Raw genomic sequence first — 27301 nt, forward strand, 5'->3', positions numbered from 1 at the left:
TGTCTTCCTTCTGTTGGCTCTTTGGGAATAAGGAGCAACAGTCTTTTTATCTCCCCTCATCCTCAGCCTTTCCTTTAATGTTTCTTCTTCAGAACTCTATCATATATTTGTGTGTCCTTGATTTTGCTTATGCTTGAAAAGTAAGCACATGATAGTCTTAAAATCAAAATGGTTTCTACCATTGCCTTTTTTTTTTTTTTTTAAGCAGCTTCCAGAAGGTTTCAAGAAGTCTAGAAAGTTGTCTTCCTAGACTCACCCAAGACTAGCCACTTTAGAAAATGTACTCTCCTCCCCACAACCCGCCCCCACATAGGCAGGGTTTGTCTTTTGTGCAAACCTGCTTCTTGGGAAGGGAGGTGGCAAAACCTGTTTGAAGGTGAGGTTACCTCCCTTCCAACCCTCCTTCCTCCTTGGAGGCAAGAGGAACAACAGCTGAGACAGAGAAAAAGGGGGTACAGAAGTGCTGGGGAGCTGGGGCATCCGGCTCCCCGACAACTACAAGTGTTTCGAGGTGACAGGAAGACTTGTGAAGATGGGAACTATACAAGAAGCCGGAGAAGAGACGGTGGATCTCGGGTGAGTAAGATCTTGGCTGACGTGATCGGAAACAAGGAGTGAACAGTCCTCAGGGATTTTCCCACCATTCAGCTCTTACCAAGTCCTAGCAGAGACAAGACTAAGAGAACTAATTGGCAGGGAAGGGATGGGGGTGGCCTTAGGTAGGAAGTACCAGTATCCTACGGGAATTAGGGAACAGGGGTTTCCAGGGTAATTCCCCATTGCTTAATTTCTATACTTTGTGTCTGATAAATCTGCCCCTGTTCTCCATTTTCTAACTCCCACCCTCTAGAATGGCCATAAGAAAAGCTGCCCCAGAACTATGCTAAGATCCAGGTCCCCCTTCCCAGCAAATCTCTCCTCCTTACCTGCTTCCCCCACCCCTCCACCCATGCCATGGTTCCCCTGACCACTCCCCAGTGTGATGGAGGTAAAGCGAGCCTGACAAGGTGCCATCTTTCCCAGCTTTGCCCAGCGACAGCTGGGCAGGTCTGTCGGGTTCCAGCCAATTGTAATGTGAAATACCTCTCACCCCTACAGTCCAGGTGGAACAACTGCCACACAGGTCAAAATAATTTATCCTTTGACCTTAGAGCTAGAGGGACCTTCCATGCTCCCTCTGCTCCCACACCCAGCAGTAGGGACGATTGCCTTGCAACAAGTGAAGGTGGTAGAAACATCTAGGAGACAACAGATCTGAGTTCTTTTGAAGGCCTGCCCTCTGCTGTACCCTACTACTATTCTTCATGCCAGTGTCCTCACCTCCTTCCCAGTTCCCTTAAGATGTTGCCTAGGGACTTCCCTGGCGGTCCAGCAGAAGACTCTGCACTCCCAATGCAGGGGGCCCAGGTTCAATCCCTGGTCAGGGAACTAGACCCCAGGTGCTGCAACTAAGATCTGGCACAGTCAAATAAATAATAAATAAATTATATATATACATACATACATACACATATATATATATTTTAAAGATTCATCTAGTTTGTCTCATCATAATATTTTTTTCTGGGGGACTATCGTAGCATCAGGGAGAAGGCAGAAACAGCAATACTAGGAGCATCCTTGAGACTTGGGGAACTGGAGCTGAAGGAAGAATGGCAAGATGAAGAATTTCCTAGGTGAGGATGTATGAGTGAGGCTGGGAAAAAGAAGAGCTGGTCACAAATGGAGGGTGGGGATGGTAAATTTGGACTTGAAAGAGAGAGAGATGGAAAAGAAGAAATAAAATTATGGTAGGGAAACAGTTGATAAAGTGATACCTGGTTTAATGCATTAACCTATGCTTCTGCCCCCTTTTTGGCTTTCCCTGTCTAGATTGCTTCCTGAAGAGACTGGCCCTTCTGAAGATCCTCATGATCCTGGAAGAGACACACAGGCAGGTAGGTAAATGAGAATGTAGGCCTCAAGTCCTTGATTCTAGAATCAAGCTTATGCCAGCCTGTCCCCTTGTGGTTCTACCTCCTTTTTCCCAAATGTTCCGCATTAGTCCTTCTTTAGAATTCACCCCATAGGGTCACTGACAGATACAGGAATTCTAATGTCCTGCACCAACACATATCCATATTTCTCTTCTTTCTTCCACCTCCTCCAACCCCAGGCACCCCCAGCACTTTAGCCCTGTGTGGCCGGCGCCCCATGCGCAAGCGTCTTTCTGCCCCGGAGTTGCGACTGAATCTGACTAAGGGGCCTGGAGATGATGGAGCGTCTCCCACCCACTCTGGACCTTCCTCTTCTGATGGCAGTTCTGACCTGGAGGTAGACGAGTTGGAGACGCCTTCAGACTCGGAGCTGCTGGACAGTGGACATGAATTTGAATGGGAAGGTGGGAAAGAAAGCTGAGGACTGAGATGGTAGAAGTAGAGGCCAGTGTTAAAGCAGCTCGGGATGGATATAATGGGACTGAAGTTAGAACTAATAAGGGGATCAAGAGGTAAGATGAGCAAAATTTCCTTGGAATGGAAAGGTGGAGCCTACAGATCCCATGTGAGAGTAGTCAGTATGGGGGGAGGGGAGGGCCACTTCATTTATTGAAGGAAATTTTATTGAATAACTGTTATATGCTATCAGTGAGCTGGAAGTGAAAGTGTAGTCGCTCAGTCATGTCCAACTCTTTGCAAGCCCATGGACTCTAGCCCGCCAGGCTCCTCTGTGTGTGGAATTCTCTAGGCAAGAATACTGGAGTGGATTGCCATGCCCTTCTCCAGGGGATCTTCCCAACCCAGGGGTTGAACCTGGGTCTCCCACATTGCAGGCAGATTCTTTACCATCTGAGCCACAAGGGAAGACATCAGTGAGCTACAGCCAGGTTATAAAGATGAATAAGATAATCCATACCCTCAGGGAATTGTCTGTTTAGTATAAAATAAACATATGAACAGATAAGTGCAGTAAAGATTATGATCTACATGTATGTAGGGTTCAGAGTAAGCAGGGAGAAGGCGAAGGTCAGTTCTGCCTGAGAGGTATTAAGAAAGACTTCACAGAGGAAACAATTCTGAGCTTATCAGGTAGCTGGAGAGGCATTCGAGATGGAAGAAGCAAATTGGGCAATAGCATGGCATGACGGGGAATTCAAGGTATTGAGTGTGACTCTTTGGGTATTAAGGAAAATTTGATTTCTTCTCTACTCACAACACTTTTGATACCAAATGTATCAGTTTTCCCCCACCAATTCTCCAGACACAAACTGGATGTCCTACAATTCAGTCACAACACTTACCTGGAGTTAGTATAGATACTACAGGTTGAGGGCTCACCCACAAGACTGCCCTCAGACTTCAGACTTCAATCACACGTCCAGGTTGTCACCCGTGCTTCTGACTGACAGGGGATAAATCACAGGTGCCTACTACATCCTCCTCAGATTTGATAATTTGCTAGCACAGCTCACAGAACTTGGGAAAACAGTTTACTTACTAGATTACAGGTTTATTATAAGAGGATACAGCTCAGAAACAGCCAGAAGGAAGCAATACATAGGACAAGTTATGTGAAAGGGGAGCACCACCCTCCCAGTACCTCTGTGTATCACCAAACTGGAACCTCTCAGAATCCCTTCAGTTAGGGTTTGTTTGTTTATATTATTATTTTTGGCTTGTGCTGGGTCTTCATTGCTGTGCATGGGCTTTCTCTAGTTGGGATGAGTGGAGGCTACTCTCCAGTTGCAGAACACAGGCTCTAGGCACACAGTCTTCAGTAGTTGCAGCACATGGGCTCAGTAGTTGCAGAGGGGCAGGCTCTAGAGTGCAGGTTCAGGAGTTGTGGCTCTTGGGCTTAGTTGCTCTGCGGCATGTAGAATCTTCCCAGACCAGGGATTGAACCCATGTTCCTTGCATTGGTAGGCAGATTCTTATCCACTGTACCACCAGGGAAGTCTCAGTTAGGGTTTTCTTTATGGAGGTTTCATATGTAGGCATGACTGTTTAAATCACTGACCATTAGTGATTTAGCATGACCTCCAATCTCTCTCCCCTTCTCAGAGGGCAGACGGCAAAAGTTCTTCCCTCTAATCATGGTCACTTCGCCTGGCAACCAGTCACCCATCCATAGGAGCTTTCCAAAGTCACCTCATTAACATAAATTTGTGTGGTTGAAAGAGGCCTGTTATGAATAGGAAAAGATACTACTTTCACCTTTATAGTCAGGAGCCAGGAACAAAACCAAAGTATATATTATTATATTACAGATCTGAAGGACTGGGCAGTGAAGAGAGTGACAAAAGACTGTGTTAAATAGGCAAGGGTCAAATTATGAAGGTCCCTGCTGCCACACTAAGGCGCTTAGATTTTATCCTGTAGGCAATGAGTTTTGTGGGTTTTTTTTGGCAATGAGTTTTAATCAAGGGAATAACATGATCAGGTTTAATGGCTTTTAAAAGATTGAAAACAACCTAAAGATCTGTGAGTAGGATGTTAATTCTATTACTGTACATCCATGCAATGGAATAGAATGCAACTATTTTTTAAGATGAAGCAGTTCCTTCTATGGCTATGGAAAAATCATGCAAAAAATTAGTGAATATAGAATTCTGCTGCTTCTGCTGCTAAGTCGGTTCCGTCGTGTCTGACTCTGTGCGGCCCCATAGACGGCAGCCCACCAGGCTCCCCCATCCCTGGGATTCTCCAGGCAAGAACCCTGGAGTAGGTTGCCATTTCCTTCTCCAACGCATGAAAGCGAAAAGTGAAAGTGAAGTCGCTCAGTGTGTCCGACTCTTCGAGACCCCATGGACTGCAGCCTACCAGGCTCCTCCGTCCATGGGATTTTCCAGGCAAGAGTACTGGAGCGGGTTGCCATTGCCTTCTCCAAGAATATTGCTATTTGAGTGAAAATGGGAGGGGAGGAAAAAATGTTTGCTCTAGCAGTGGTGGGTGGCATGGAGGAAAACAGATAAGAGTAGGGAAATAGAAGGCCTAGTAGTAAGGCCAGATAAGAAATGCTAAGAAGTTATACCAGGACAGTAAGAGCAGAAAGAATAATTTATTATCTAATGGAAGTAGATGGAGGAGGATCTGGCTTGAGGGCTGGTAAAGAAGTAAGAGTCTTGGATGGCATAGAATTTTCTCTCCCAGGCAGTTAAATGGATGGGGTCATTCATCAAGAAAGAATATGGCAAAGAAGAGGAAGAGAATGAGTGTGAGTTGCACTTGGGGTCTCGTGACTTGGAGAAGACAGAGAAACACAAAATAGAGATGTCCACTCCAGACATTCAGGAATATGGGTCTGGTGTCAGGAAAGCAGTCTGGGTTAGAGAGGAGTCATCACCATACTGGCAGTAACTGAAGACACAGCAATAAATGAGCTCACCCAAGGAAGGAAAGGCATCAGAAGAAAGAAAGAATCTGGGAAAATGGCAGGGGCCATCAAGCTACCATAGCTCAAGGTTACCTCCAGGCCATTGTCCAGTGACAAAGTGAGGATGATAAGTCACAGGAAAGAGAAATCAGCAAAAGGTTGGGTTGATTGGACAAACCAGGGCTAGAGTCACGGGGGGAACATGAGGAATTAGTTGTCGGGGTAATAAACGCTAAGAATCTAAGGCAGTTTCAAGATGCTGAAGATATGTATTCTGCCTTGTTGATCCTTCCCCCTCCCTCTTTTTAGATGAGCTGCCTCGGGCAGAGGGCCTGGGGGCCAGTGAGGCAGCTGAAAGGCTGGGCCGTGGTTGTATGTGGGATGTGGCCGGAGAAGATGGTCATCGCTGGAGGGTGTTTCGAACAGCACAGCGGGAGCAGCGAGTGGACATGACTGTCATTGAGCCCTATAAGAAAGTCCTATCTCATGGAGGTAATGGCTATAATAAGTGAAGGGGTAAGAACTGTGACTTCTTGAATAAAACGATGAAGCTGGAAATTCAGTTATTGTGTTCAGAATCCTTCCTTCAACTTCCAGAGACCCACAGAGATGCTCAACCTAAACAGATGTACTGTCCATCAGTACTTATTTGTTGAGTGAGTTTTCCCCTTCTCCTCCCCAGGCTACCATGGTGATGGCCTCAATGCTGTTATCCTCTTTGCTTCCTGTTACCTACCCAGAAGCAGTATCCCCAACTACACCTATGTCATGGAACACTTGTTCAGGTGAAGTGGAAGGCTTAAGGGGCTCCAGAGTGGATGTTATGGAGGGAAACGTTAAAAAGCACCCCTTCTCTGATCAGTAACTGACTGTCGAGTCTACAGCAACGTCCCTCTCACTCCCCACAACCCCAAACGCATACCTTCCCTGACAATTTCATCTCTCCAGGTACATAGTGGGAACTCTGGAGCTGCTGGTAGCTGAAAATTATCTGCTGGTTCATCTGAGTGGAGGCACAAGTAGGGCCCAGGTTCCACCTCTGAGCTGGATACGCCAGTGTTATCACACTCTGGATCGGCGGTGAGCCTCTTGGACAAGAGGGCTATAACTCTGTCTTATCATTTTCTCTTCCATCTTTCCATTTTTTTCTTCTATTCGGTCTCTTCTACTTTTTTTTTGGCCCTGGGATCTCATTTTCCTGACCAAGGATTGAACCCCAGGCAGTCAGTGAAAGCCTGGAATCCTAACCACTAGGGCCACCAGGGAACTCCCTCTTCCGCTTTTCTTTGTCCCCCTACAACCCTTTCCAAGGTTCTTCTGTTTTCTGTCCTCTCTTGGAGTCAAGGAAATCTAGTTTCAAATCTTACCTTTATCATTTACTACCTGTATGACTTTGGACAAGTGATTTAACCTTTCTGGGGTTCAGTTTCCTTCTCTGTAAAATGACGATGATAATATTAATATCTTTGCCACTAAGCATTTGTGAAAATCAAATAACTCAACATGGTGCCTTGCCTGGCACATGGCAGGCAGCCCTTCCTTTTCTCATGGTGTTGCTGATTATTTCATTTTCCACATGTCCATTGTCTTTTCTTGTCTTCCTTCATCCCTAACCCTTATGCCTTTTTTTTTTTTTTAATTTAACTGTGTTGGGTCTTAGTTGTGACATGCAGGATCTTCCTGTGTCACACAGGATCTTTTGATGCCATGCACAAGCTCTTTGGTCTAGGTACACAAGTTCAGTAGTTGCAGTGCATGGGTTTAGTTGCTCCAAGGCATGTGGGATTTTAGTTCCCCTACCAGGGGTCGAACCCACAACCCCTGCCTTATATGCCTTTTTTTCCCCCTGGTTTTTCTTTTTTTCCTTTCTTCCCTCCATCTTCCATTTGCCCACTTTTCTCTTCTGGTTCCTTTTTTCTCTCTCCTCACTGGTCTTCACCTGGCCATGGAGGGATGAAGGACAATACAAAAAGAAGTATGGGGAGCATAGGGCATAGGGCAAGGGAGGGAAGTGGGGCTGAGAAGACCAGGCTAAGGGATTCTGAGAGAAGAGTTTCCTAAAAAAAGAGAAGGTTAAGCAAGATGGATGGAGCTGAGATGGCAATTAAAGGAATGGGGATTCAACCCAACTGTCAGAGAAATCTAGGAATTAGAGAAACAGCAAAGGAAATTAAAGTACAGAAGGAAAAAAAATAAATAAATAAATTACAGACGGTAGCTCCACCTGATCTTCAGGTATGAAGGTGGAAGGAGAGTAGGATGGTCTCATGTTCTTCTTCAGGCTCCGGAAAAACCTGCGCGCTCTGGTGGTTGTCCATGCTACATGGTACATGAAGGCATTCCTGGCATTGCTTCGGCCCTTCATCAGGTACTTGCCTGGGGGACAAAGACCCCCTGCCCCTCTCCCCACTTTTACAATCAAGATTAAGAAGTTCTTGCTCCACTGTGACTCTTTCTAGCCTTAACCACTCTCTACGTGTTATGTTGCACTTTGTAAGGATCTCCAGGAGCCCTCTTCTTAGTATAAAAGACACTTGGTTGATCCTCTCTTTTCAGTTCCAAGTTCACACGAAAGATCCGTTTCCTGAACAGCCTTGGAGAGCTGGCCCAACTCATCTCCATGGATCAGGTCCACATCCCAGAAGTTGTCAGACAGTGAGTCCTGGTTTAAGGATAAAAGTCTGGGATGGGATATGTAAAAGCCAGTTCCCATTTTCTTAATGCCTTGAGGGAGATACAAAGGAATTGAAAGACAGGCTCTGCTTTCAGCTGCTTCTGTGTATCTGGGAAAATTCCTTACATGCAGAGAAGAAATTAAGGACACTACTGTAAAAAGAACAAATGAAAAAATTATCCCTATAAGTGCATCAAGGAATAAAGGAGTAATCACAGCATAGAATTTAAGGAGATTCAGATCAGTTCTAGAAATTAAGAAAGGATGTTGGCAGTGAATAGGAGAGAATATCCAGTGGGGGAGGCTTGTTAGGGAACAGAGGACCCAAGCATCTTCCAATTCACCTGGCTTCTCTCCCCAAATCCCTGAATAAAAACCGGGTCTGCTCTTGTACCGATTTTTTCCCCTCTTTTTCTCCTAGGCTGGACCACGATCTCCATGGCTCGGGAAGAACCTAGCATAGGACTGGAAAAATGGGCTTAAGAACCAATCAAAGATATGGATCTGCCTACACCCTAAACCCAGACACATCTGAGCTGTTTTGTAAATCATCTCATCTTCAACCCCAGTACCACTGGATCTTCACATCTCCGTGGGATGTCTTTCCTTCCATGCCCCTGACTTCAAAGCAGGGCCCTGATGTGCTGGGTAACTTTCGTTTCAGCTGGAGGGCTGCATGTCGTGGCATTTTTTAATAGGAAAGTGCAAAGCTGTGCTGCTTTAGCTGTAGCACCTTGGGCAAATCACTTCATCTCTTTGAGTCCGCGATCCTTTTCACCTGGGGTATTCCCGCAGTCTGTAGAGGTGAGGGGCGGGCGGATGGGGAGGGCAGGCCTGCTCCAGGGGGCCAGGAACCAGTAGCCTCAACGTTGAAGAGCCGTTCTATTTCCCTCTTCCCATCAGTAGTCACGTCTGCTGCCTGTGAGCCCAAGCAGGGGCACTTTCAAAACCTGTACTTTGTCCTCTTTAGTAAATTCTGATCTGTAGTAAATTTTATCTCTTAATAAATCAGAGATTTATTAAGCACTGCGCCCAGGAAGTGATCTACTTTTTCCCCAACCGCTGCATCACACACAATCCGTCGGCCGGTTCCGGCACGGAGTTCTCGCTGCAGATGTTCCGTGGGATTTTCACCCGAGTCCCGGGGCCTGCCAGGGCGCCCCTTGGGGGGCGGGCTTGGGGGAGGGGCGCGGCGCGCGCGTGCGAACCCCCCGCCCCTCCCCCCGCGGGCCTCGGTTCTAACGACCCGGTGGCTCTGGGTCGAGAGCTGAAGGGAGGGAGAAAAGGTGGGAGCCCCAGCCTTGCTCACTGGCTCCCTCCCAGCCCCACACCGTCCAGCCCCATGGTCCCCGCCGCCGGCGCGCTGCTCTGGGCCCTGCTGCTGAGTCTGGGGCCCCGGGCGGCGGGGGCCGAAGGCCTGACTTCGACCGCGATGCCGCGGGACAGTTTCCGCTTCGGGGGCCCTGTGACCCGCAGCTACAGAACCACCGCCCGGACCACTCCGGGCGTTGTATCCCCGAGAATGAGGGTGACAATGGAGGATGAGGACGACGTCGTGGCCGCTGCCGACCGCCTGGCAGGCCCGGCCGCTGCGGAGCTCTTAGCCTCTACGGTGGCCACAGGCAGCAGGTCACGGTTGTCGCAGGAGGAGGATGGGTCTTTGGAAGAAGGGGTTGTAATTTACGCCAGAAAGAATGACACCGAGTCGGAGACTGACGGTACGACTCGCTTTACGCCTGGGAGGCCTAGCCCAGACCTTACAGCGAATGACCAGGATTCCGACATCAAGATGAGTTCAAGCCTGCCTCACTCCACCTGGAAGGCTAATGTGGACTCACAGCCCTCTGAGAGTACCACGAACCTGTGGTCCTCAGCAGGGTCCACCCTGAACCGGTGGCCGCCTCCCTCGCCCACGGCCATGCCAGCTCCGGAGGATCTGCGGCTGGTGCTGTTGCCCTGGGGTCCGTGGCACTGCCACTGCAAGTCGGGCACTATGAGCCGGACCCGGGCCGGGAGACTGCATGGCCTTTCGGGGCGCCTGCGAGTTGGGGCGCTGAGTCAACTCCGCACCGAGCACCGGCCTTGCACCTACCACCTATGCCCCTGCAACCGCGAGCGGGAGGAGTGTCCCCTAGATGCAGGTCTCTGTGCTGACACCAGCTGCACCACTCAGACCACCACCAGGGCCACCACCCCCAGGGCCACCACCACCACCACCACCCCCATACCCCCTCTAACCAGCAGACTCAGACCCGCCCCCTTTATCCCCAGTCCCATTCCCAGCCCCCACCCAGCCTATGCTTTTTGGAAACGGGTCAGGATTGGGCTGGAGGATATTTGGAACAACCTCTCTACAATGTTCACAGAGATGGAACCAGTAAGTGTTTAGTGATGAGCCAGGATTTTTGTTAATGAGTCTGAAAAGTCCTGATATACAGAAACCTGTTGCTAAACCAGCCAGCATGTCTGCATGAACTGTTAACTTGTTTGGTTATTGTTTATAACATTGTTACATGCATTGGTTATTCACATTATTGTTAGCCATTGATTCCATATATCATTTCTTGAGCAACTGCTGTTTGGCTATTAGGCAACATGTACTGTTGGTCACTAGATGATCATTGACCAGATTGTTAAGATGGTAGTTATATAAAGAATTCTTGATGTGGAGATGATTAATGCATGTGGAAGATATTCATGGTTTTCAGTTTATTAATGCAGTTTAACAGTAACAGCCCCCAATATCTGAGGTCTTCCTCTGTGCACTTTGCCTGGATCAATCCTCACAACAACCCTATCATACATATTATTATTCACACCTTACAGATGAAGAAACAGGGCTTTCAAAGCTAGTTAAGTAGCAGAATCACAGCAGGATTTAAACTAGGTTTGTTTGACACTAGTGCCAATGCTCTTAACCACTACTAACCCAAAGAATTGTCCTTCTGGGATTATTCCCAGAAACTTAAGAACTCTCAAGGAAGGATAGTCCTTTACATTTACCAAAAGAGCTACCAAAGTTCCTGATTGACCTGATAAAATATTCTCAAGGTCTCAGGATAATAGGTCCTTTGGGGAAAGACAATAAAATGTATACTTGGTCATTTTGTCAGTTTCTGTCCTTGTCTTTCTCCTTCTATGTCCAATACCATTATTCAATATAATAAAGTATAGTGTGCAATAGTGTTGAGGGGATGAGGGTTTGTGGAAAGAGGAAAATGAGGCAAGGAAGGGAAAAGAATATGGATGTGGTTATAATATTTTCCCTTCTATTTTGTTTCCTCACCCAGATCAAGAGAAATCAGAGGTAACGGCCACTTCAACCACAAGAGGAGGTGTCAGCATCTCAACCTCTCGTCCCCCTTGAATCCCAGTACCCACCGGATATATTTTTAGTACAGAAAAACAAAACTAGAAAAAAACTGTTTGGTCATGTATCTTTGTAGAGAGGTACCTGAAGGAGAGACCATAAATCTCTTGAACCTTAAAACTGAACTGTGTAGCTAACAGCATGACTTGGTCTCTTCCCTTCTCCTTCAGGATAAAAATGTTAATATTGCTCATCTTCCTCATTTCTATTTTTTAAATATCTATTCATGTCCTCTATTTTTAAAATTTTTATTTGACTGCGCCGGGTTTAGTTGAGGCACTTGGGATCCTTAGTTGCAGCATGTGAACTCTTACTTGTGGCAAGGGGCCTCTGGTTCCTGACTAGAGATGGAACCTGGGGCCTCCGCATTGGGAGCTCGGAGTCTTAGCCACTGTACCACGAGGGAAGTCCTCATCTTCCTCATTTCTAAAGTTGTTTTTAAACAAGTACTTCTTTAAAGACTTGAAAAATCTCAGATGAATGCCCCAAAAAAAGGAACAGGAAGAACGAGTTGAGCCCTTGGAAGGTGATAGTGGTCTCCTTGCCTTCGCCTTCTCTCCTCAGAAGAGGCAAGGTCAGATCAAAACTCTATACGACAGCCACTTTCTTGGAGTTGCCTTCATTAACAATGTCTACCCTCTAACCCACACATACCTGTAGTGATTACTCTGCAACTATTTTGCTTCAACTGTTTTTTATTTGAAAATGTATTTAAAAGTCCAACAATTTTTAATATAAATTATGACTCTCAAACCCATTCCCATCACTCTCAATATTGTTAAAATGATGGTAGCATACACATTAGAGAAGGTAGCTAAAGGAGAGAGAGCACCAAAGAAAAGAAGATTGTGTGTAAAGAACAGGCAGTAGAATAGGGCTCAAGATCAGGGTGACCAGAGATTCCAGGAGGTCCCCAGCTTCCCGCCCTATCCTGATAACCCTTTAGATCTAGTATAACCCTCAGGCTATTGAGCTACTTGCAAGAGTAATTAGCAAAACTGGAACTGAGTACATTGGGAATGTATCCCTATAACCAAGCTTAGACACTGAAAAACTGCAGGAAATACACTGAAATTTGAAAAAATTAGAACCTCAGTTACTCTAGGTGGGGGCGAACCACATGGATGGTGGAATCAGCAGAGTGGACCTTAGTTCTCACGTTCCTGACTCCCACTCCCATCAAACAGGATGCTTCCTGTTACTGAGCTAACGGGACCCCTGCCTTCTCATCTCTGAGCAGGCAGGAGCTTATCTGTTCTGCCCTTCTAAATACCCTGCAAGGAAGGGGCCAGAACAAAACACCTGAGAAAACGGAAAGTGCCTTAAAGACCCTGCTCCTACATTCTCCCACCTAAGGCAGACTCTTCAGCCAGGTGGGCAGTGAGACGCTGGTCTTCAGACAAAACTCCCTGAGTCTTATTTGTGTCTGGTTCTAGGACTAGGGCACGGAAATACAGTTTAAATTTGGGGAGGATAAGCTGGGCTGGCTGCAGCTCTACTGTTTCTCTTCCTCCCTTCCACAACCCCATTTCACCCTGTTCAGGCCCCCACAATGCAGGAACCCCTCCCCTGGAGAGAATAAGGATAGAGCACTGCAGCACATGTCCATACAGAGACGTGAACCCATGCAAGCACAAGCAACACTGAGGAGAGTTTGGGGATTAGGTGCAGCCCTGTTGAACCTATTTTACAAGGGACCCTCATTGATCCATGGTTCAGGCTTAGGATGAACAAGTGGAAGTCAGGTAAGAGGAAAATATCTTGACTCTCAGGCTGTGGCTCTCAGTGGGGAGGTTGCCCTCTAGGAGACATTTAGCCACATCTGGGGACATTTTTGGTTGTCACAACTAGGGCAGGCAGGGATGCTGCTAAATGTCCTACAATGCTCAAGGCAGTCCTTCCCTACCAAGAATTATCCAGCCCAAGATGTCACAGTGCCTAGTTTTGAGAAAACTTGCTCTAGAGGTCTTCCAACTCCCTTGCTGTGAGGATCTTAAGCTCATTTTAGGATGACTGTTTTCAACCTATTTATCTCACCACCCCTCCCATCCTCAGCGATCAATAAGTCTACCCTGAGACATAAACGAGTTTTGCAGCCTTCTGGGTTATTCTCCAAGATCCCTCTTCTTCCTCTCACCTAGGCCAGCAGGGTGGTTGGCAGAAGGCAGATCCCCAAGACTAAAAAGGAATGTCTCCAGGTTAAGACCCATCCATTAACTCTTATCCAGTGGGAAATAATAAGGCTCATGACAAGGTTGGGGTTAAGGACAGAGGTAGTAGCAAGATGGGGTAACTAAGAGATCTCATCTTAAATTAAAATTTTAATCAAAAAAAAAGAGGAAAAGATCTGAGGGAGTCAGCGATGCTATAGAAATAAGGCTAGAGACCTTCTGAGAGAAAGAACTTGGTACTGGCAGAGAGATAGTGAGGGACTGTGAGCTTAAAGTCCACGATCTAAAAAGAAGGAGTAGACTAGCCAGTTGTCACCCCCCAAGACCCAACCTGACATCCAATTCAGTTCACTCCAGGAGGAAAGACAAACGCAGGGAGGTAGGGAGCTTCTCAGCAAAGCTGGCTTCAACTTAGGTCATCTCACCTACCCACTACATGTAAGGAATTCCAGGTTAGGAGTTTAAAAACGTACGGCACCTAGACCATCATTCAGGAGACAGGAACTCATTCCAAGTTCCCAGAAATCTCCTATCTCAGATCTGAGAGCGTCCAAGGCTTCAGCTGAGCTCCTCTGGCCAATTAGTCATCACTTGGTCAGTCCTGCTGCCTTGACCCCATCTCCAGGAGGGGCTGCAACCAGAGGGAGTAAAGGGAGTCCAGCCCCCAAGCCTTCTGAGGCACTATGAGACAGGTAGGGAAAAGAGGGGCCTGGGTCACTGATTCTGGGAGGAGAACTGGTAGGGGCAGCATCTCTTCTGGGCTGGACAGAGTGGAGGCTGGACACAGCAGATCCTGATTAAAGAGAAAAAACGAAGGTTAGCCTCGAAGATAACCTTTGGGAGAGTGCACCACCTGGTTCACACTCTTAACGGTTTCCACAGCGTGCTCTTTTTTTCTATTTCTCTCTGCACATCCATTTCCCTCTGCCTTTCTGGATCCTAATTCTTTCTTCTTCCCTTCATTTCCCATTCTTGCAAAGGATTGTGGTTCCAAGGCAGGGGGCTGGAGGCTCTGGATCAGTTGCTCTAATCACTCACCATTCCTGTCGGAGCTATAAGCCCCTAGAATTGCTCCATGGCCTGTCTCGGTTTCCCTTGGATCTCATCTGCTCCTGAACTGCACCTGTCTGTGAAAAAGCACATGTGAGACCCTCCAAAACCTTAATATAGCACAGCAGGAGTTCTCCCCTGTGCCCTCCAGGGAAGAGGTTGACCCCATCTCCTTGACAAGAAAATAAATATGAAAAGGTCAAAACTAACCTCCATTCCTCCAAGGGAAGTTTCAATGCCTCCCTTCACATCGACCTTTATGAGGATGCGATAAAGTAGGCCTTTTACAAGTAAGATTCTCTCACAAAGGACTCTCTCATATTTATCTCAATTTCATAATTGGTGAAAAGATTCCTTCAATATCTCCAAGCCCACTCCCTCTTTTTTTTTGGGAGGTGGGGCACGGCATGGGCATGTGGGATCTTAGTTCCCTGATACCAGGGATTAAACCCATGCTCCCTGCATTGAAAGTGTGGAGTCTTTACCAATGGACCACCAGGGAAGTCCTCTGTTATTCTGAGAGCAGAAATGCATATTAAACAGTATTTAGGACAGAGGTGCTCAGCCCTTTCCCTGACCCAACACTCCCAACCTCAATATGACTCACTATGGCGCTGAGACAGTAGTTCTTTTTTTTTTTTTTTTTTTTTTAAGACAGTTCTTAATTAATAGAAGGAAGGGTTAGGATTTTGGGAAAAAGCCCTCTCAGTAACTATTAAGACATATATCCTCCATCCCAATGAAGAACAATTTGCTAACTGTAAAGATGAGGGCGACTATACCAGAGACCTGAAATGCCAGATCTCAGATTTATGCAGCCTGCGAACAGGACTAGAATCCTAGCCTCGTGCTTTCCTTCGAGTATTCTGTTATGCCTCCAGGTTCAACTTTCAAAACGGGGCACAGTTCCAGGCCACAATCCCATCTCAACCTCTCCCCATTCCTTCGTTACCATGGCAAGTCCATCTCCGGCCCCCATCTCCCCAGAGCCAATGTGAGTCAGGTGGACAAAATTCATTGGTTCTCCAATCATGGTCCGGTCAATCCGTCTCCTCTTCTTCTTCTGCTTGGAGAAGATAGGGAGTTACATCACAGTGGAGGAAGGGAAGAGAGTCTTGAAAACCACTAAGGGAAGAGCTAAGGGCCTGGGGGCAAGGGGGGTATGGCATTATAATAGGGAAATCATTAGGGTGTGAAAGGCGGGGCTAGAACAACACAGATGTAGAGGACACAGGCAGGGTGGTAAGAGCAGTGGCCTGCACAGTGGACAGAGAAAGGGCATGTCAAAGTCACCTCTGGCTGATGAGGAAACAATGGGGCAAACTGACAGGTATTAAGCTCCACCTACAACCTCCTGTCCAACTCAAAATGGACAGGAAAAGGAAGTGACAGCTGGGACTGTTCACCCCTTCCATCATTCAGCCCCTTTATTCCATGCCCACACCAGCCTGGCCTTAGAAGCTATCCTGACAGAGAGGGAGGCAACAAGTGGGCTTTTCAGACGGTACATTCCAGACGATGTGTCTTCGTCAGTCTATGGTAACTGATTTCTGTGTGTGTTGGGGTGGGGTTGGGGAGACTCACCGGCTGGGGTTTCTCTACCACGCAGCAGCCCAGTTTGTGCCAAAATTCACTCATGTTCCCTGATGGTTCCAGTTTCACTCCTCTGCCTGAGGCCCCAGAGGGCTCTTGTTCTTGTGCCTTGACTGCCCTCCCCTCACTCCCCTCAAGTGTAACAATGCCCCGAGTTTCAGCTGGACAGGTCTAGACAAAGTGGAGTCCTTGGAGCCTTGAGCTGCACGGTGAAGGTCAACGTCTCAGATCCTGAGAGACTAGCAAGGTCAGAGAGTGGGGTGCGCAGGCAGGTGCAAGGTTATGTCTTCCACAGACTTGGAACCCTGGATGAACAGAGAGTAAAGAGAGAAGAAAAGTTAAGGAGAAGTCCCCCATCCCCCACTCCTTGAGAAGCCTCCTGATGAACCTGTATCTTCTTGCTCCTGTTTAAGGCCAAAGTCCTGTAACCAGTGTTAACCTCTGTAAACATAACCTCAAAGTATAACTCTCAGAGAAAGGCAAAGAACCAACAGGGCACCAAGGGGTTAAGGAGCTGTAGCTGCTGGGAGAGGAAGAGGGCTAGAAGCTAAGGTGACAGGATGGGAGGGGACCAAAAGATACTGGCAGAAATGAACAAAGTTGGGGTGCTCAAGCTCCACCTCCCTTCTCCCTGGGTTTAGGGCAGAAGGGGAGGGGCATTTAAGTGACTTTAAAGAGGAAATGGTGGTTTTTTGTTCTCACAAACAAGGCCTCCACCCCTGACCCTCCCTTTTTCTTTACCTTACCCTGAACACCTTGATTTTCTTTACCAACAGAGGCCCTGATTACCTAGGTCCTGGGTGACTAACTGCAGCAGGCTGGAACCTAAGAAAGATTTTCTTCAGTGAGGAATTCTTCCCTCTCTGTTCCCTGCCCTGGTTCCTCCTCATTTCCCTCAAGTGAGCTCCAACCCCTCCCAAAAGCCATTTAATAGTTCCTTCATTACTTGACCTTGAGATCCCTCCTGAGGACTGCCTACACTGTTTTACTGTGTTCTGTATCAATGCACTCCTGCGTGTGCACCTGTATGTGCACATAGGCGGCAGGGCCCTTTCTCCATGTGTCTTGTGGCGATCACCTGTGCACAGGTCGTAGGGACACACGCCAGGTAGCTTCTGTCCCATGAGGAATCTCCTTCCAGGCTCCCCACCCTCCTCACTTGTCGTGTCCTGCCACTCCGCCCATAGGGCCTGGGCCGGCTTGCCTCCTCCCCTCATGCTGTGACCTGTTCTCTTTCTTCCCTCCTTAGCACTTCCACCCCCAGTCTTCATCAGCCAACCAGATATGAGGAACTTTCCAGTAGCATTAATGTCCAAGGACACTACTTCACTACTGCCTGCCAGAGTAGGACACATATGGGTTTCCTCTGACTTCAGTGCATTCTCCTAGTCGGATAATACAAGCAACCTCAAAGAATCCAGACAGGGCAATTTCACAGACACCATACTTGAGCCTGGATAGGAATCTCCCCTCCCTCCAGGACTGGAACCCCGATGCTCTGGCACCCTAGACTGATCTAAGAGCTGAGAGGGATTTTTTTTCTCAGCCTTGAGATGAAATCACTCAAACACTGAGGTACAGTTTCTGGGGGATGGAAGGACCCAGGAGTCCAGGCTTCCTCTAACTTCCCTTTCCACCACTGGAGAGACAAGTAGTGAGACGGGGAGGAAGTCAGAATGCAGCTGTCCAGAGAGGGGGGCTGTGGTCAGTGGGAAAGTCAGTCAGTCACAGGGTTTGTTGTGTTGGTGGTGGTGTTGCTTGGTAAGGGTTGGGGGGTGGGAGGGGATGAAGAAAACAATGAAGAATCAGAGGAAACCCCCAACACTACCAGACACGCTGTACTAAGACTGGACTCTCCTCCAACCCCCCGCCCCCGCCCCCCGCCCTTGCTCAAAGCTGAGTGGACAGAAGGGGATGGTGGGAGGGAACAGGGGAGAGGAGGGGGAGGAGGAGAGAGGGAAGGGGGCAGTGGAGGGAACAAGGACGTTTCTGTTCCTTTTCCAGGGACTTGGCCAGGGCTGGGTGGAGGGAAAGTGTGTGTGTGGGACTTGGCATGAAATGACCAATGATGATGAGAAGTGACCAGGAAATTCCATTCCCTAGGACACAGGACATAAGGGTCTCTGAAGCTCGGTGGCGGGGTCAGCGTGAGGAGAAGACTGGGCAGGGTCAATGTAGTGGTGGCAAGGGGGAGGGGAGCAAGGTCAGAAAAGGAAGTAAGAGTGATTGGCTGCCACTCTCCTTTAAAATATCTAAATCTCTAAAGCAGTGAGTTGTGGACAAACGAAGTCCTGAACTGGTCAGTCCAGGAGGAAGAGGCACCTGAACCCACTACCCACTATTTCAACCCCACAAATGAAGGGGAAGGGGCTGGGTAAACAGCAGGAGAGGTCAGGATCAGATCAGATAAGGCCATATCCTGACAGTCAAGCAGTGCCTTGACCTGGCTTGAGTCCCAAATAGGAAGGGTGAAATGCAGAGCTGGAGAAGACACTCAGGTCACAGCGGAGCTTAAGAACATTAAAACTGCCAGGGAGTGAGCAGGAGAACGGATGGGAGAAAGGTTCAGGGAGAAAAGATGTACAGAGGTAGTTCCCTAGTACTGTTCTAGCCCCAAACCGGTTTTCCCGGTCCCGCTGCCTCCAGCCCCAAGGCCTCCAACCCGCTGCCTGACAAGCCTTCACAAGAAGCAGCTGGGGAAAGAGAAAAAGAAAGAGAATGGAGAGAATGGAGCGGGCAATTCTGGCCATGACCCCGGGGCTGCAGCTGGCCCTTCTGAAGACCTCCAGGGAGGAGGGCTGCTGAGGGGCTCTAGAGAAGTAGGGGGGACCCCACTTTTCAGTCAAGTGACAGGCATTTGCCCCAGCACCAACCGGGCCCTTCCCCCGGGAAGGTCTTGTGGAGGCTTAAGAGCAAACAGAGCTAGGCCCTCAACTCCCCCTCCCCAATATATTCAGTCCCATAGACTCCATTTCTGCCCCCAACCCCGCAACTCTACCCAGAAATTCTCTGCTTCTCCCAAGGCTGAACTAGGATTGGGACCTCTCTGTGAATCTTTCCGACTTTGCCACTGTCTTCCGTGACTGCCTGTCTCAGATTCAGACCTTCCTGGACCAGCTGTGCTTCACTTTGTTGGCACATCCCAGCACCGAGGTTGGTGAGTCTCCAAAGAGACCTTCTTTCCACCGCCCTTCTCCCCCCAACACTCCAGACCCGTCTTCCCTTCTGCTCTTTCACTGGCCTCACCTGCGCACCGCCGGAGCGTGGACAGGGACGGTTACTCACCCAGCGCACCCGCGTTTGCCACCGACCCAGCATCTCGACAGCCGCGGACTCCCTGCTCCCCCACCCCCAGCATCCGGTGCGTCTCCGCCAGGCTGGGCAGGCGGGGCGCACCGGCGGAGGGGCCGACCCCAAGGTCTCACCTGCTCTGCTCCGGCATCAAGGCGTCCGGCGGCAGCTGATGGGGGGCTCCCGCTCGGGGCACGCCAGTGTGGGTTCCCGGGCTCGCTCCTCGGCGCGGTGGGGGAGCCGAGGGCGGACCGGCAGAGGTGGGGCTGGCCGAGGGCGGAAACGGCCGCGACGCGATTACGAAACCCGTCCGGCTGAGAGCCGGGCGCACAGCCCTGCTCGGGACAGAGGAGGCGCTGCGCTGTGCAAGGACGTGGGAGGGGCCTCGGAAGCCCCCGAGGGCCGCCGCCCTGCCGGGCGAACCCGGGAAGGTGGGCCCTCGAGGAGGGCCTGGCACCCACCCACCCTGGACCGTCCGGAACCGCGCGTTACCTTTGCGCGCCGGCGGTTGCGGGGCAAAAAGGAAGCGGAACCCGGGAATCCTCCGGCCCCAACCGAGTTCAGAGATTCGCAGAAGCACACCCCCGTCCCGATCTTCCTGTACCCTTCCTCAAATGGAAGGGGGCTAGCTTATTTACCCATTGTGAGGGTGGGGAGGCAATCGGGAGGGAGGGCTGAAGAATTTTTTCTGATTCTCGAAAACACTTCGAGTAACTCGAAATCCTTAAATCGGGGAATAAAGGGACACTCCTCTTTTCCATCGTTATCTAGAGTCAAGATTTTTTAATCCATAAACCTAAAATTAGGGGACAATTAAGTGCTCATTCATTACTCCCTCAGTCAGCACGGGGGTGCTGGAACCGTGGTGCAGACCAATAAACCTACGGAGATGCTTTAATCCTGTCTCCCTCCCTCAAGTGTTCTGGAACCTATCATTTGAATTAGCCGAGTCAGGCCGGGAGGGGGCGGGGAGTCCTTCCGCCCTTCTTAGGAGGGGCTGCATTGCAGGGGGAGACCGAGCAGGCTGGCTCTGTCACAGAGCAGGGAGGGAGTGAAGACAAAGCCGTCAAAGCCCCAGTAGCTTTCTTTTTCTCCAGCCCAGAGCACACACCGGAGCCCTGAGGTACTCCCTCCATCTTTGGAACACGCTAGTAATTCATTGATAACAGGTAAACGAGACTGAGGGAGGGGGGCAACGGGCTGAAAAGATATGAGAGGTGCTGCTAGTTAGGTTGAAGACCCCCTAATGAGGGTGGGGTGGGGGAACAGTTCTTTAGGAGCGAAGGCGGCGCAGGGAACAATAGGTAGGTAGTTGTTAACCGTTTTACATCTTTCCTAAGATCTCCATCCTTATAATCCTTTACACAGACATTAATTTCTAACAATTTACATGTAGCTATTTTTCAGCGTTTAACTCCCTATTTCAGTTGTCAATCTGCCTATAATTTGTCCTGAAGATAAAATTATTGTCTTCAGTTATCTGTATCTTTCTTTTCAAGCTGTCATTTCTTTTTTTTTTTTTAATGACTCTCTAGTCCTCCTGTACCATTCTGGCCTCTACTTCCCTGTATTTTCATTTTTTTTCTGTCATGTTCCATTGATGTGTCTAGCCTCACCCCAAACTTATTTGTCTCCATTGGAAGGAGTTTGGGGGGAAAGATGTGATAATACTGAGATTAATCCTGACTTTTCTTTTAAGTCTCCTTCTCCCATTCCCAAACCTTTGCTCCGAAGAGTCAGCTTGAAGTAGGAAGGTAGGGACCTCTGTGTTGGACAACTGCCTGATTTTGTATTGCAATCAGTACAGTCCACAGGAGCTAGGTATGGGGGCAGATTTTGGAAAGGGAGTGTTTCATTGTAGCTCAGTAGAGTAGGTGGGGGAAGGACGTAGCTAGTAGGAAAATCCAAGCCCAGAATGAGACACCTACAATGAGATGCCAGGGAGGTTCCATTCCCCTCCACCATCATTCCTTGTCCCCTCTATGGTGGCAGCATGACACAGCAAGGCCCTGATGGGTAGGCCCTGGATTCCCACAGAGGGTCTGGACAAAGGGTATTTGGGCGTGTCCGTGTGGCTCAGAGAGCGCCACTTTATGCTGTGTATTTGCTAATTGTGTATCTCTAAGAATAGACAGTGATATCTAGAAATTATTGTTACCTAAAACAAGTGAATAATTTAAAATGAAGGATAGTGGGAAGCATTTATTGAGCATGTATTGTGGTACAAGGCACTATCCAAGCCCTTTGAAATAAATAAATGAGAGAGATAAAGATAGATGAGGCATGGATAGAGAATATTTGGGGAAGAGAAAGCTAGCTGAAAAGGAACCTTGTGCAAATTCGGGTACTTGGGGATTAAATCCATACTATATTAAATTTTAAAATTTCATTGCTAATGCAAATTTTAGCTTCATTTTCGGTACAGCCAATATTCTTGACTTGATTTTAAGTGCCGATATGCTTGATTGAGTGCCTTTCTGAAATGCATTTGGTACCACATACATGTCTCTGAGTCAATGAATGGCATGGCTAGGGATTTTGGGCCTTTTAAGTTAATGTTTTGTAAAAATTTCCTTTTGCTTTTTTAATTTCAAGAAAAGCTCTGCCAGACATTCAGAATTGGTTGGGCAGTTTTTATACATACAATGGTTGAAGAAAGGGAGTCAGTTTGTCTTAGAGCTTTTTCCCTTTCTCAGATCCTATCTTCCTCTGTTCTACCTTTTGCATTTTCACCATTCAAATTCTAATCATGGGAATAATCAACACCAAACCCACTGAATGTCTGTTCCTCAGGAAATAAGAATTCTTGCCAGTTCTGAGAATACTGGTATAGGATTATATCAAGCTGCAGGCAACTATCTGTGTATAATACATCAAAAGAGGGTCAGACTGGAAATTATGAGACCATATCCAAACTGGATAATTTCTAATGTGTTTTCTAGTTTTAAAATCCTAAGCTTCCCTCTCCTTCTCCATGATTCTATTCTTTAAAGAGCCTATTTAAAATAGAATTTCTAAAAAGAAGGGAGGGGGGCAGGGGGATTTCCCTGGCAGTCCAGTGGTTGAGATACCGCTTCCAGTGCAGGGGGTGAGAGTTTGATCCTGGTGGGGGAACTCAGACCCCATATGCTACATGTTACAGCCAATAAATAGATAAGTAAATAAAATAGGATTTCTTAAAAAAAAAAAAAGCCTATGATGTGCTAAGCATTATATTAAGCTTACTGTGGAGGAAATATAAAAGAGACCAGCTAGATAGGCAAACTAGTATTATTAATTAAAATCCCTGTGGGAAGGTTTTCTTACAGTCTCTACAGTCCCAGACTAAGCCAGAGTTAGTTGGTTGATAGGAACATTTTTTTTTAATAGCTTTCTGTGCACGTCTCTACAAATTACTGTGGAGATGATCAGAGCTGAATATCATAGGATGATGACCTCACCTTTCCAACATGCTCCCCCACCCTTTTCAAGTCCCCAAATTACTCTCCTTCTAAGCAGCTTCTCTGCTGAGTAATGCTCAGTTCTCAGGGTTTATTTTGGAGCCTGAATCTAAGAAGACAAAGAACAACTCAGAATTCGCTTTTAACATTGAAAATACCCTAGTCTACCCACTTAACATTCCTAAAACCCCTATACTCGCATATAACTGTACACTATATTAAAGCCTACTTTTTCTGCCACATTTATGGGGGCATTTTGGAACTTATTTAAGGTCAGTATTTAGTAGTCTCAAAGCCTGGTGAAAGCCAATGGAGTGTGTTGGAGGAAAGCCTTGTGAGATGGGTGAGATGGGGATTCTATTTTTGGAGGCAGTGGAATGTTCTTTCTGCTCCTTCAGGAACATTTCAACTAATGCTTCTTGCCCCTTCCCTTGGTTAGTAAGCAATAGGGAGGTCGCAAGGAGGTATAATAGTCTAACTTCAGGGTGTGCATGGGGCACACAGGAAAGATAAAAGGAGTACTACTCATTAAAACATGGAAAAGTATCTAATCTATTAAAGGACCTTCTCCTTCCAATCTAAACTTTCCTGAAATTTCCAATCCATTTGCTGTATCATCAGGTGTATTCTAGCACTATCAGAGAAAAGAGATCCTGTTATAGCATAGGAAAATTAACTTTAAGAACCCAGGTTTTGTTTTGAAGGAGAGGTAGACTAGAGAGAAATAGATAGGCTGTAAGATTTATCTGTGGGCTTATAAATGGGAGTGGGAAAGTATTCACTGTAATACATACTGAGGGGAAATTAGTCAGCAGCTTTGGATGTTTTTTGTGTGTGTGCAAAGCCCACTTGTGAAGAAGGTGTAAAGTAGACTGGTTTTTACTTGGGGAAACTCTCAGTCCCTTGAAGGAGTTAAGATTATCCTTATAAAAGACACAACAGTGATCGGTAACCCCAAACTGATGTAGTCAGGTAAAACTCTACAGGCATTGTAGGAGATATTGCAAGAAATAGGCTAGATGGAGTTAAGTTTAAGGATGTCCTCCTGGAAGAAGTGAGTTTACAGTAGGGTTTAGAAAGCAGGGAGGAAAACAGAAAAATCATGGACATGGAAACCCTTTTCAGAGGTACCATGACCTATTAAACAGGAAGAAATCAAGGATATGAAATATAGTAAGAGGTCAATGGAGATTCCTCTAGGGACTTGAATGGAGCCTTGAAACTTAGATAGTATTTTAAGATGGAGAGTGTAGAGTTAAGAGACAGGAATAAGTATAGCTGTGGCATAAAATGTACTAGGAAAAAAGAAGAAAAAAAAAAAGTACTAGGAAGAATGGGGCCAGATTCTGGAAGGCCTTGAAAACCAGACCCAAGCAGTAGGCAGTAAATAAGTTATTCCAAGATGGGGCAGTTAGGAAATGGCAGGAAAAGGTAATAGAGGCAGATTCCTGAAACTTGTCCTGGTTGGATTATGTACAGAGGCAAATGGGAAAAGGCCATGGGCCACAAAGAGGTGGCTGTAGCATGAATACTGATAACTGGTTTCTTTCCAGGAAGTTATGAGGGACCCTGTGAGTAGCCAGTACAGCTCCTTTCTTTTCTGGAGGATGCCCATTCCAGAATTGGATCTGTCGGAGCTGGAAGGCCTGGGTCTGTCAGATACATCCACCTACAAGATCCAGGACAGCAGCGTTGGCAAAACGATGGGGCAAGCAACTGGAGCAGAGCAGGAGAAAAACCCAGAAGACGATGCCCTCCTTGAGTACAGCACCTTCAACTTTTGGAGAGCTCCCATTGCCAGCATCCACTCCTTCGAATTGGACTTGCTTTAAGCCCAAGACCTCTCTCTTCCACCACTTTGCCCTCATTGCCTGACCTTAAAACCCCCATCCTTCCACCCTTTTCCCCTATCAATCTTGCTGTCTCCCCCTTACTGTGTTGAGGTGGTGCTGATGAATCTGCCTGAGTTGTGTTTTATGTATTTATTTATCTTACCAGTTTTTCCTCAAAAGTCCTCAAGTCACAAAGTAAAGGGTTCAAGCAATGGAATATTGGGTCACAGGGATTCTTTCCTTCCCCAGACATTAAATCCAGAAAAAAGACTGGTGAGGGCACCACCGAGTTGTATAGCAGTGTAAAATGGAGGACTCATTTTTAAGTTCATTTTAATCAGCTGTCAGAGAGTGCTCAAACCTTCCTAATTTCTTGTTCCAAGCCAGGAAACACAAGTATTTCTTCAGGGGTTGATGAAAACCCTGTAAATTCTGAGATTATCTGCTATAAAACTGTAGGGTTTCTAAAAGATTAAGGTAATCCTGCTGCTTCTTGTGATACACTTTTTTCTCAGAGAAATTAGGGGCAGTTAAAGGTATGAAACAAGAGGAAATAACACAGTGTGGGAGATGATAATAAGAGAAAAGCCCTGAATCATTTCAGAAACAGTTACACTCTCTCAAAAGTTGTTCCTCCTTTAAGCCTACTCAATTTACAATTTTGCTCCTGTGGGCTGAAAACACTAGCTGAGGAAAATCAGATTTCAAATCTTAAAATGCAATCTTGCTGTTATGATAATTTGTAAGATTTTATTCAGTCTCTAAAAGGCATAGGCATGGGCCTTAGTATTTTAGTTTGCCCCCTTGCATTTGCAGTGTAGGATACTGATCAAATGGGCCTTGGGCACAGTTCTTCAGCTACCTTGACACTATGAAACGAACAATCAACTCTGACCCTACCCACTCCTCCCCAAATTATTGCTGCTGATTTGTGCTGCCATTTAATCACTTCTTTAATAAAGATATTCAATCCCACGACTGGATTCTAGTTTTCTCTCTTCACAGGAAGCAGCATAGATCTAAAAAATTAGCTTTTGCTTCCATGTTCAGCTTATATGTTTTATCTGATGTGCAACTTTGAGGAAGAAGGATTGAAGTAGCCTTTATACATTATAATGATGAACTTCAGGTTGTACAGATCAGTAACAAGAAAAAGGGTGAAAACAACTTAAAAAAAAATTATTTTGGAGAAAGCTGAAACCAACCACTCTTGGGCTTGCCCCCTGACTACCAATGTATTAGGTAGTAATTCCAGATGCTGCAGAAGGCACCTGTGACATTAAATCTGCACTTCATTATCTCAGCCTGGGTCCCTAGGAAAACAAACGACTTAACCCAAATATGTTATATGCTTATACTTACAAGTCAGTTCATTAAAAAAAAAAAAAAGCTATTTGGGCTAATTTATAAGTAGATTATGAGTACCTACTGTATGAGACAACGAGTCAGACAACAGAAGAGGTTGTAAACAAGACTGATTTTGACCCTCAAAGCTGTAAATACCAACTTGGGCAGTATGCCAAAGAAGTCCTGTAAAGAACATGAGCAGGATCTACGGAAATTGAGGAAAGGGATGGATTGGGAGTTTGGGATTAGCAGATGACAAATTATTACATACAGAATGGATAAACAAAGTTCTGTATAGCGCAGGGAACGATATTCAATACGTTGTGGTAATTCATAATAGAAAAGAATATAAGCATATATATATATATATATATATAGTTACAACGGAATCGCTTTGCTGTACAGCAGATAGTAACACTATCACCTAAACTTAAATAATTTTTTTTTAAAAAAGCACGTAAATCTTCCCCATAGGCTTTGAAAAGCGTTGATGGCCCCCACCATCAACGACAAAAGCCAAAATCGAACAGAGTGGAGCAGTGATGTCTCCTTTTCTATTTATTTTCGAGAGTCTTCTTTCCCGACTTCGCGCTGTCCTTTAATTCCTGGCGAATGGTAGGTGGAGATGGGAATCAACTGGTAAGCAAGGTGCCTAAATGAATTTGAAAACTCCTGCTCCATCATCTTCCAAGCCCCCACCAAGAAATAACTGCTGACAGCTTGGCTCTAGGATCCTTACATTCAGGCTGTAGCGGAAAACATTTCCGTCCGGCACAAGAGCTCAAATCACGCGCAAACCCTGCAAAGTCCCAGACATCTTCACCCGAGGGTGCGACCGCGAAACATAGTTTTCCTAAAAACCACCAAGACAGCGGGACAGATGGGCAGAATCCGATTTCACCAAGTTCTTGGCGCCAAAACAAACCATCGGGTCCGTCCCCTGCCGGACCTATACGACACGTAATCGACAATCCTCCGCCTCGCTAAATAGTCCTGTCTAAAACGTCCCGAATACACACTATTTTACCTCAAAAGGCCTTCCGAGGATAGACAGTGAACCTCTGGGGCGCATCATCGTCCTGTTCGAATACAAATACGGATTTTCCGATCATTTTCTCTTCATAGATTCCTCCGCCAGAAATTATATTCGCCGAGCCTTCACTTCCGGGTCCGCCATTTTGCTG

The 27301-nt window shown here is 46.9% G+C and overlaps 4 protein-coding genes across 12 annotated transcripts; 3 read left to right on the top strand and 1 right to left on the bottom strand.

Annotated features, from left to right (window-relative positions):
• Positions 1-38: 38 nt before the first annotated feature.
• BNIPL (BCL2 interacting protein like) lies at positions 39-9052 on the top strand. Of its 3 annotated transcripts, none has more exons than XM_043457802.1 (10): positions 39-576; positions 1581-1676; positions 1873-1937; positions 2156-2380; positions 5659-5841; positions 6032-6134; positions 6298-6429; positions 7585-7717; positions 7906-8004; positions 8445-9052. In XM_043457802.1, exons 1-10 carry the CDS (start codon positions 533-535, stop codon positions 8484-8486), a joined length of 1122 nt encoding a protein of 373 aa, XP_043313737.1. In that variant the 5' UTR covers positions 39-532; the 3' UTR covers positions 8487-9052. The 3 variants fall into 3 exon arrangements, with proteins under 3 accessions (XP_043313737.1, XP_043313748.1, XP_043313756.1); XM_043457813.1 differs by having other exon boundaries at positions 7631-7717; XM_043457821.1 differs by lacking the exon at positions 1581-1676.
• Positions 9053-9291: 239 nt separating this feature from the next.
• On the top strand, positions 9292-11396 carry C2H1orf56 (chromosome 2 C1orf56 homolog). 2 transcript variants are annotated; one of them, XM_043457852.1, is made up of 2 exons: positions 9292-10164; positions 11314-11390. In XM_043457852.1, the coding sequence occupies exons 1-2, from the start codon at positions 9366-9368 to the stop codon at positions 11388-11390; spliced, it is 876 nt and encodes a 291-aa protein (XP_043313787.1). In that variant the 5' UTR covers positions 9292-9365. The 2 variants fall into 2 exon arrangements, 1 of the variants encoding a protein (XP_043313787.1); XR_006267374.1 differs by lacking the exon at positions 9292-10164 and adding an exon at positions 10203-10400 and having other exon boundaries at positions 11314-11396.
• Positions 11397-12070: 674 nt separating this feature from the next.
• On the bottom strand, positions 12071-27282 carry CDC42SE1 (CDC42 small effector 1). Of its 4 annotated transcripts, none has more exons than XM_043457911.1 (5): positions 27145-27282; positions 16199-16512; positions 15567-15677; positions 14603-14691; positions 12071-14357 (listed from the first exon to the last, which is right to left on the bottom strand). In XM_043457911.1, exons 2-4 carry the CDS (start codon positions 16250-16252, stop codon positions 14617-14619), a joined length of 240 nt encoding a protein of 79 aa, XP_043313846.1. In that variant the 5' UTR covers positions 16253-16512; positions 27145-27282; the 3' UTR covers positions 12071-14357; positions 14603-14616. The 4 variants fall into 4 exon arrangements, with proteins under 4 accessions (XP_043313846.1, XP_043313827.1, XP_043313850.1 ...); XM_043457892.1 differs by lacking the exon at positions 27145-27282 and adding an exon at positions 19633-19770; XM_043457915.1 differs by lacking the exon at positions 27145-27282 and adding an exon at positions 19493-19630.
• On the top strand, positions 18930-25745 carry MLLT11 (MLLT11 transcription factor 7 cofactor). Of its 3 annotated transcripts, none has more exons than XM_043457879.1 (3): positions 18930-19364; positions 20596-20667; positions 24492-25745. In XM_043457879.1, the coding sequence occupies exon 3, from the start codon at positions 24498-24500 to the stop codon at positions 24768-24770; it is 273 nt and encodes a 90-aa protein (XP_043313814.1). In that variant the 5' UTR covers positions 18930-19364; positions 20596-20667; positions 24492-24497; the 3' UTR covers positions 24771-25745. The 3 variants fall into 3 exon arrangements, with proteins under 3 accessions (XP_043313814.1, XP_043313805.1, XP_043313797.1); XM_043457870.1 differs by having other exon boundaries at positions 18930-19360; XM_043457862.1 differs by lacking the exon at positions 18930-19364 and having other exon boundaries at positions 20389-20667.
• Positions 27283-27301: the final 19 nt, after the last annotated feature.

Source organism: Cervus canadensis, chromosome 2, assembly GCF_019320065.1.
Source record: "Cervus canadensis isolate Bull #8, Minnesota chromosome 2, ASM1932006v1, whole genome shotgun sequence".
NCBI classification, from domain to species: domain Eukaryota; kingdom Metazoa; phylum Chordata; class Mammalia; order Artiodactyla; family Cervidae; genus Cervus; species Cervus canadensis.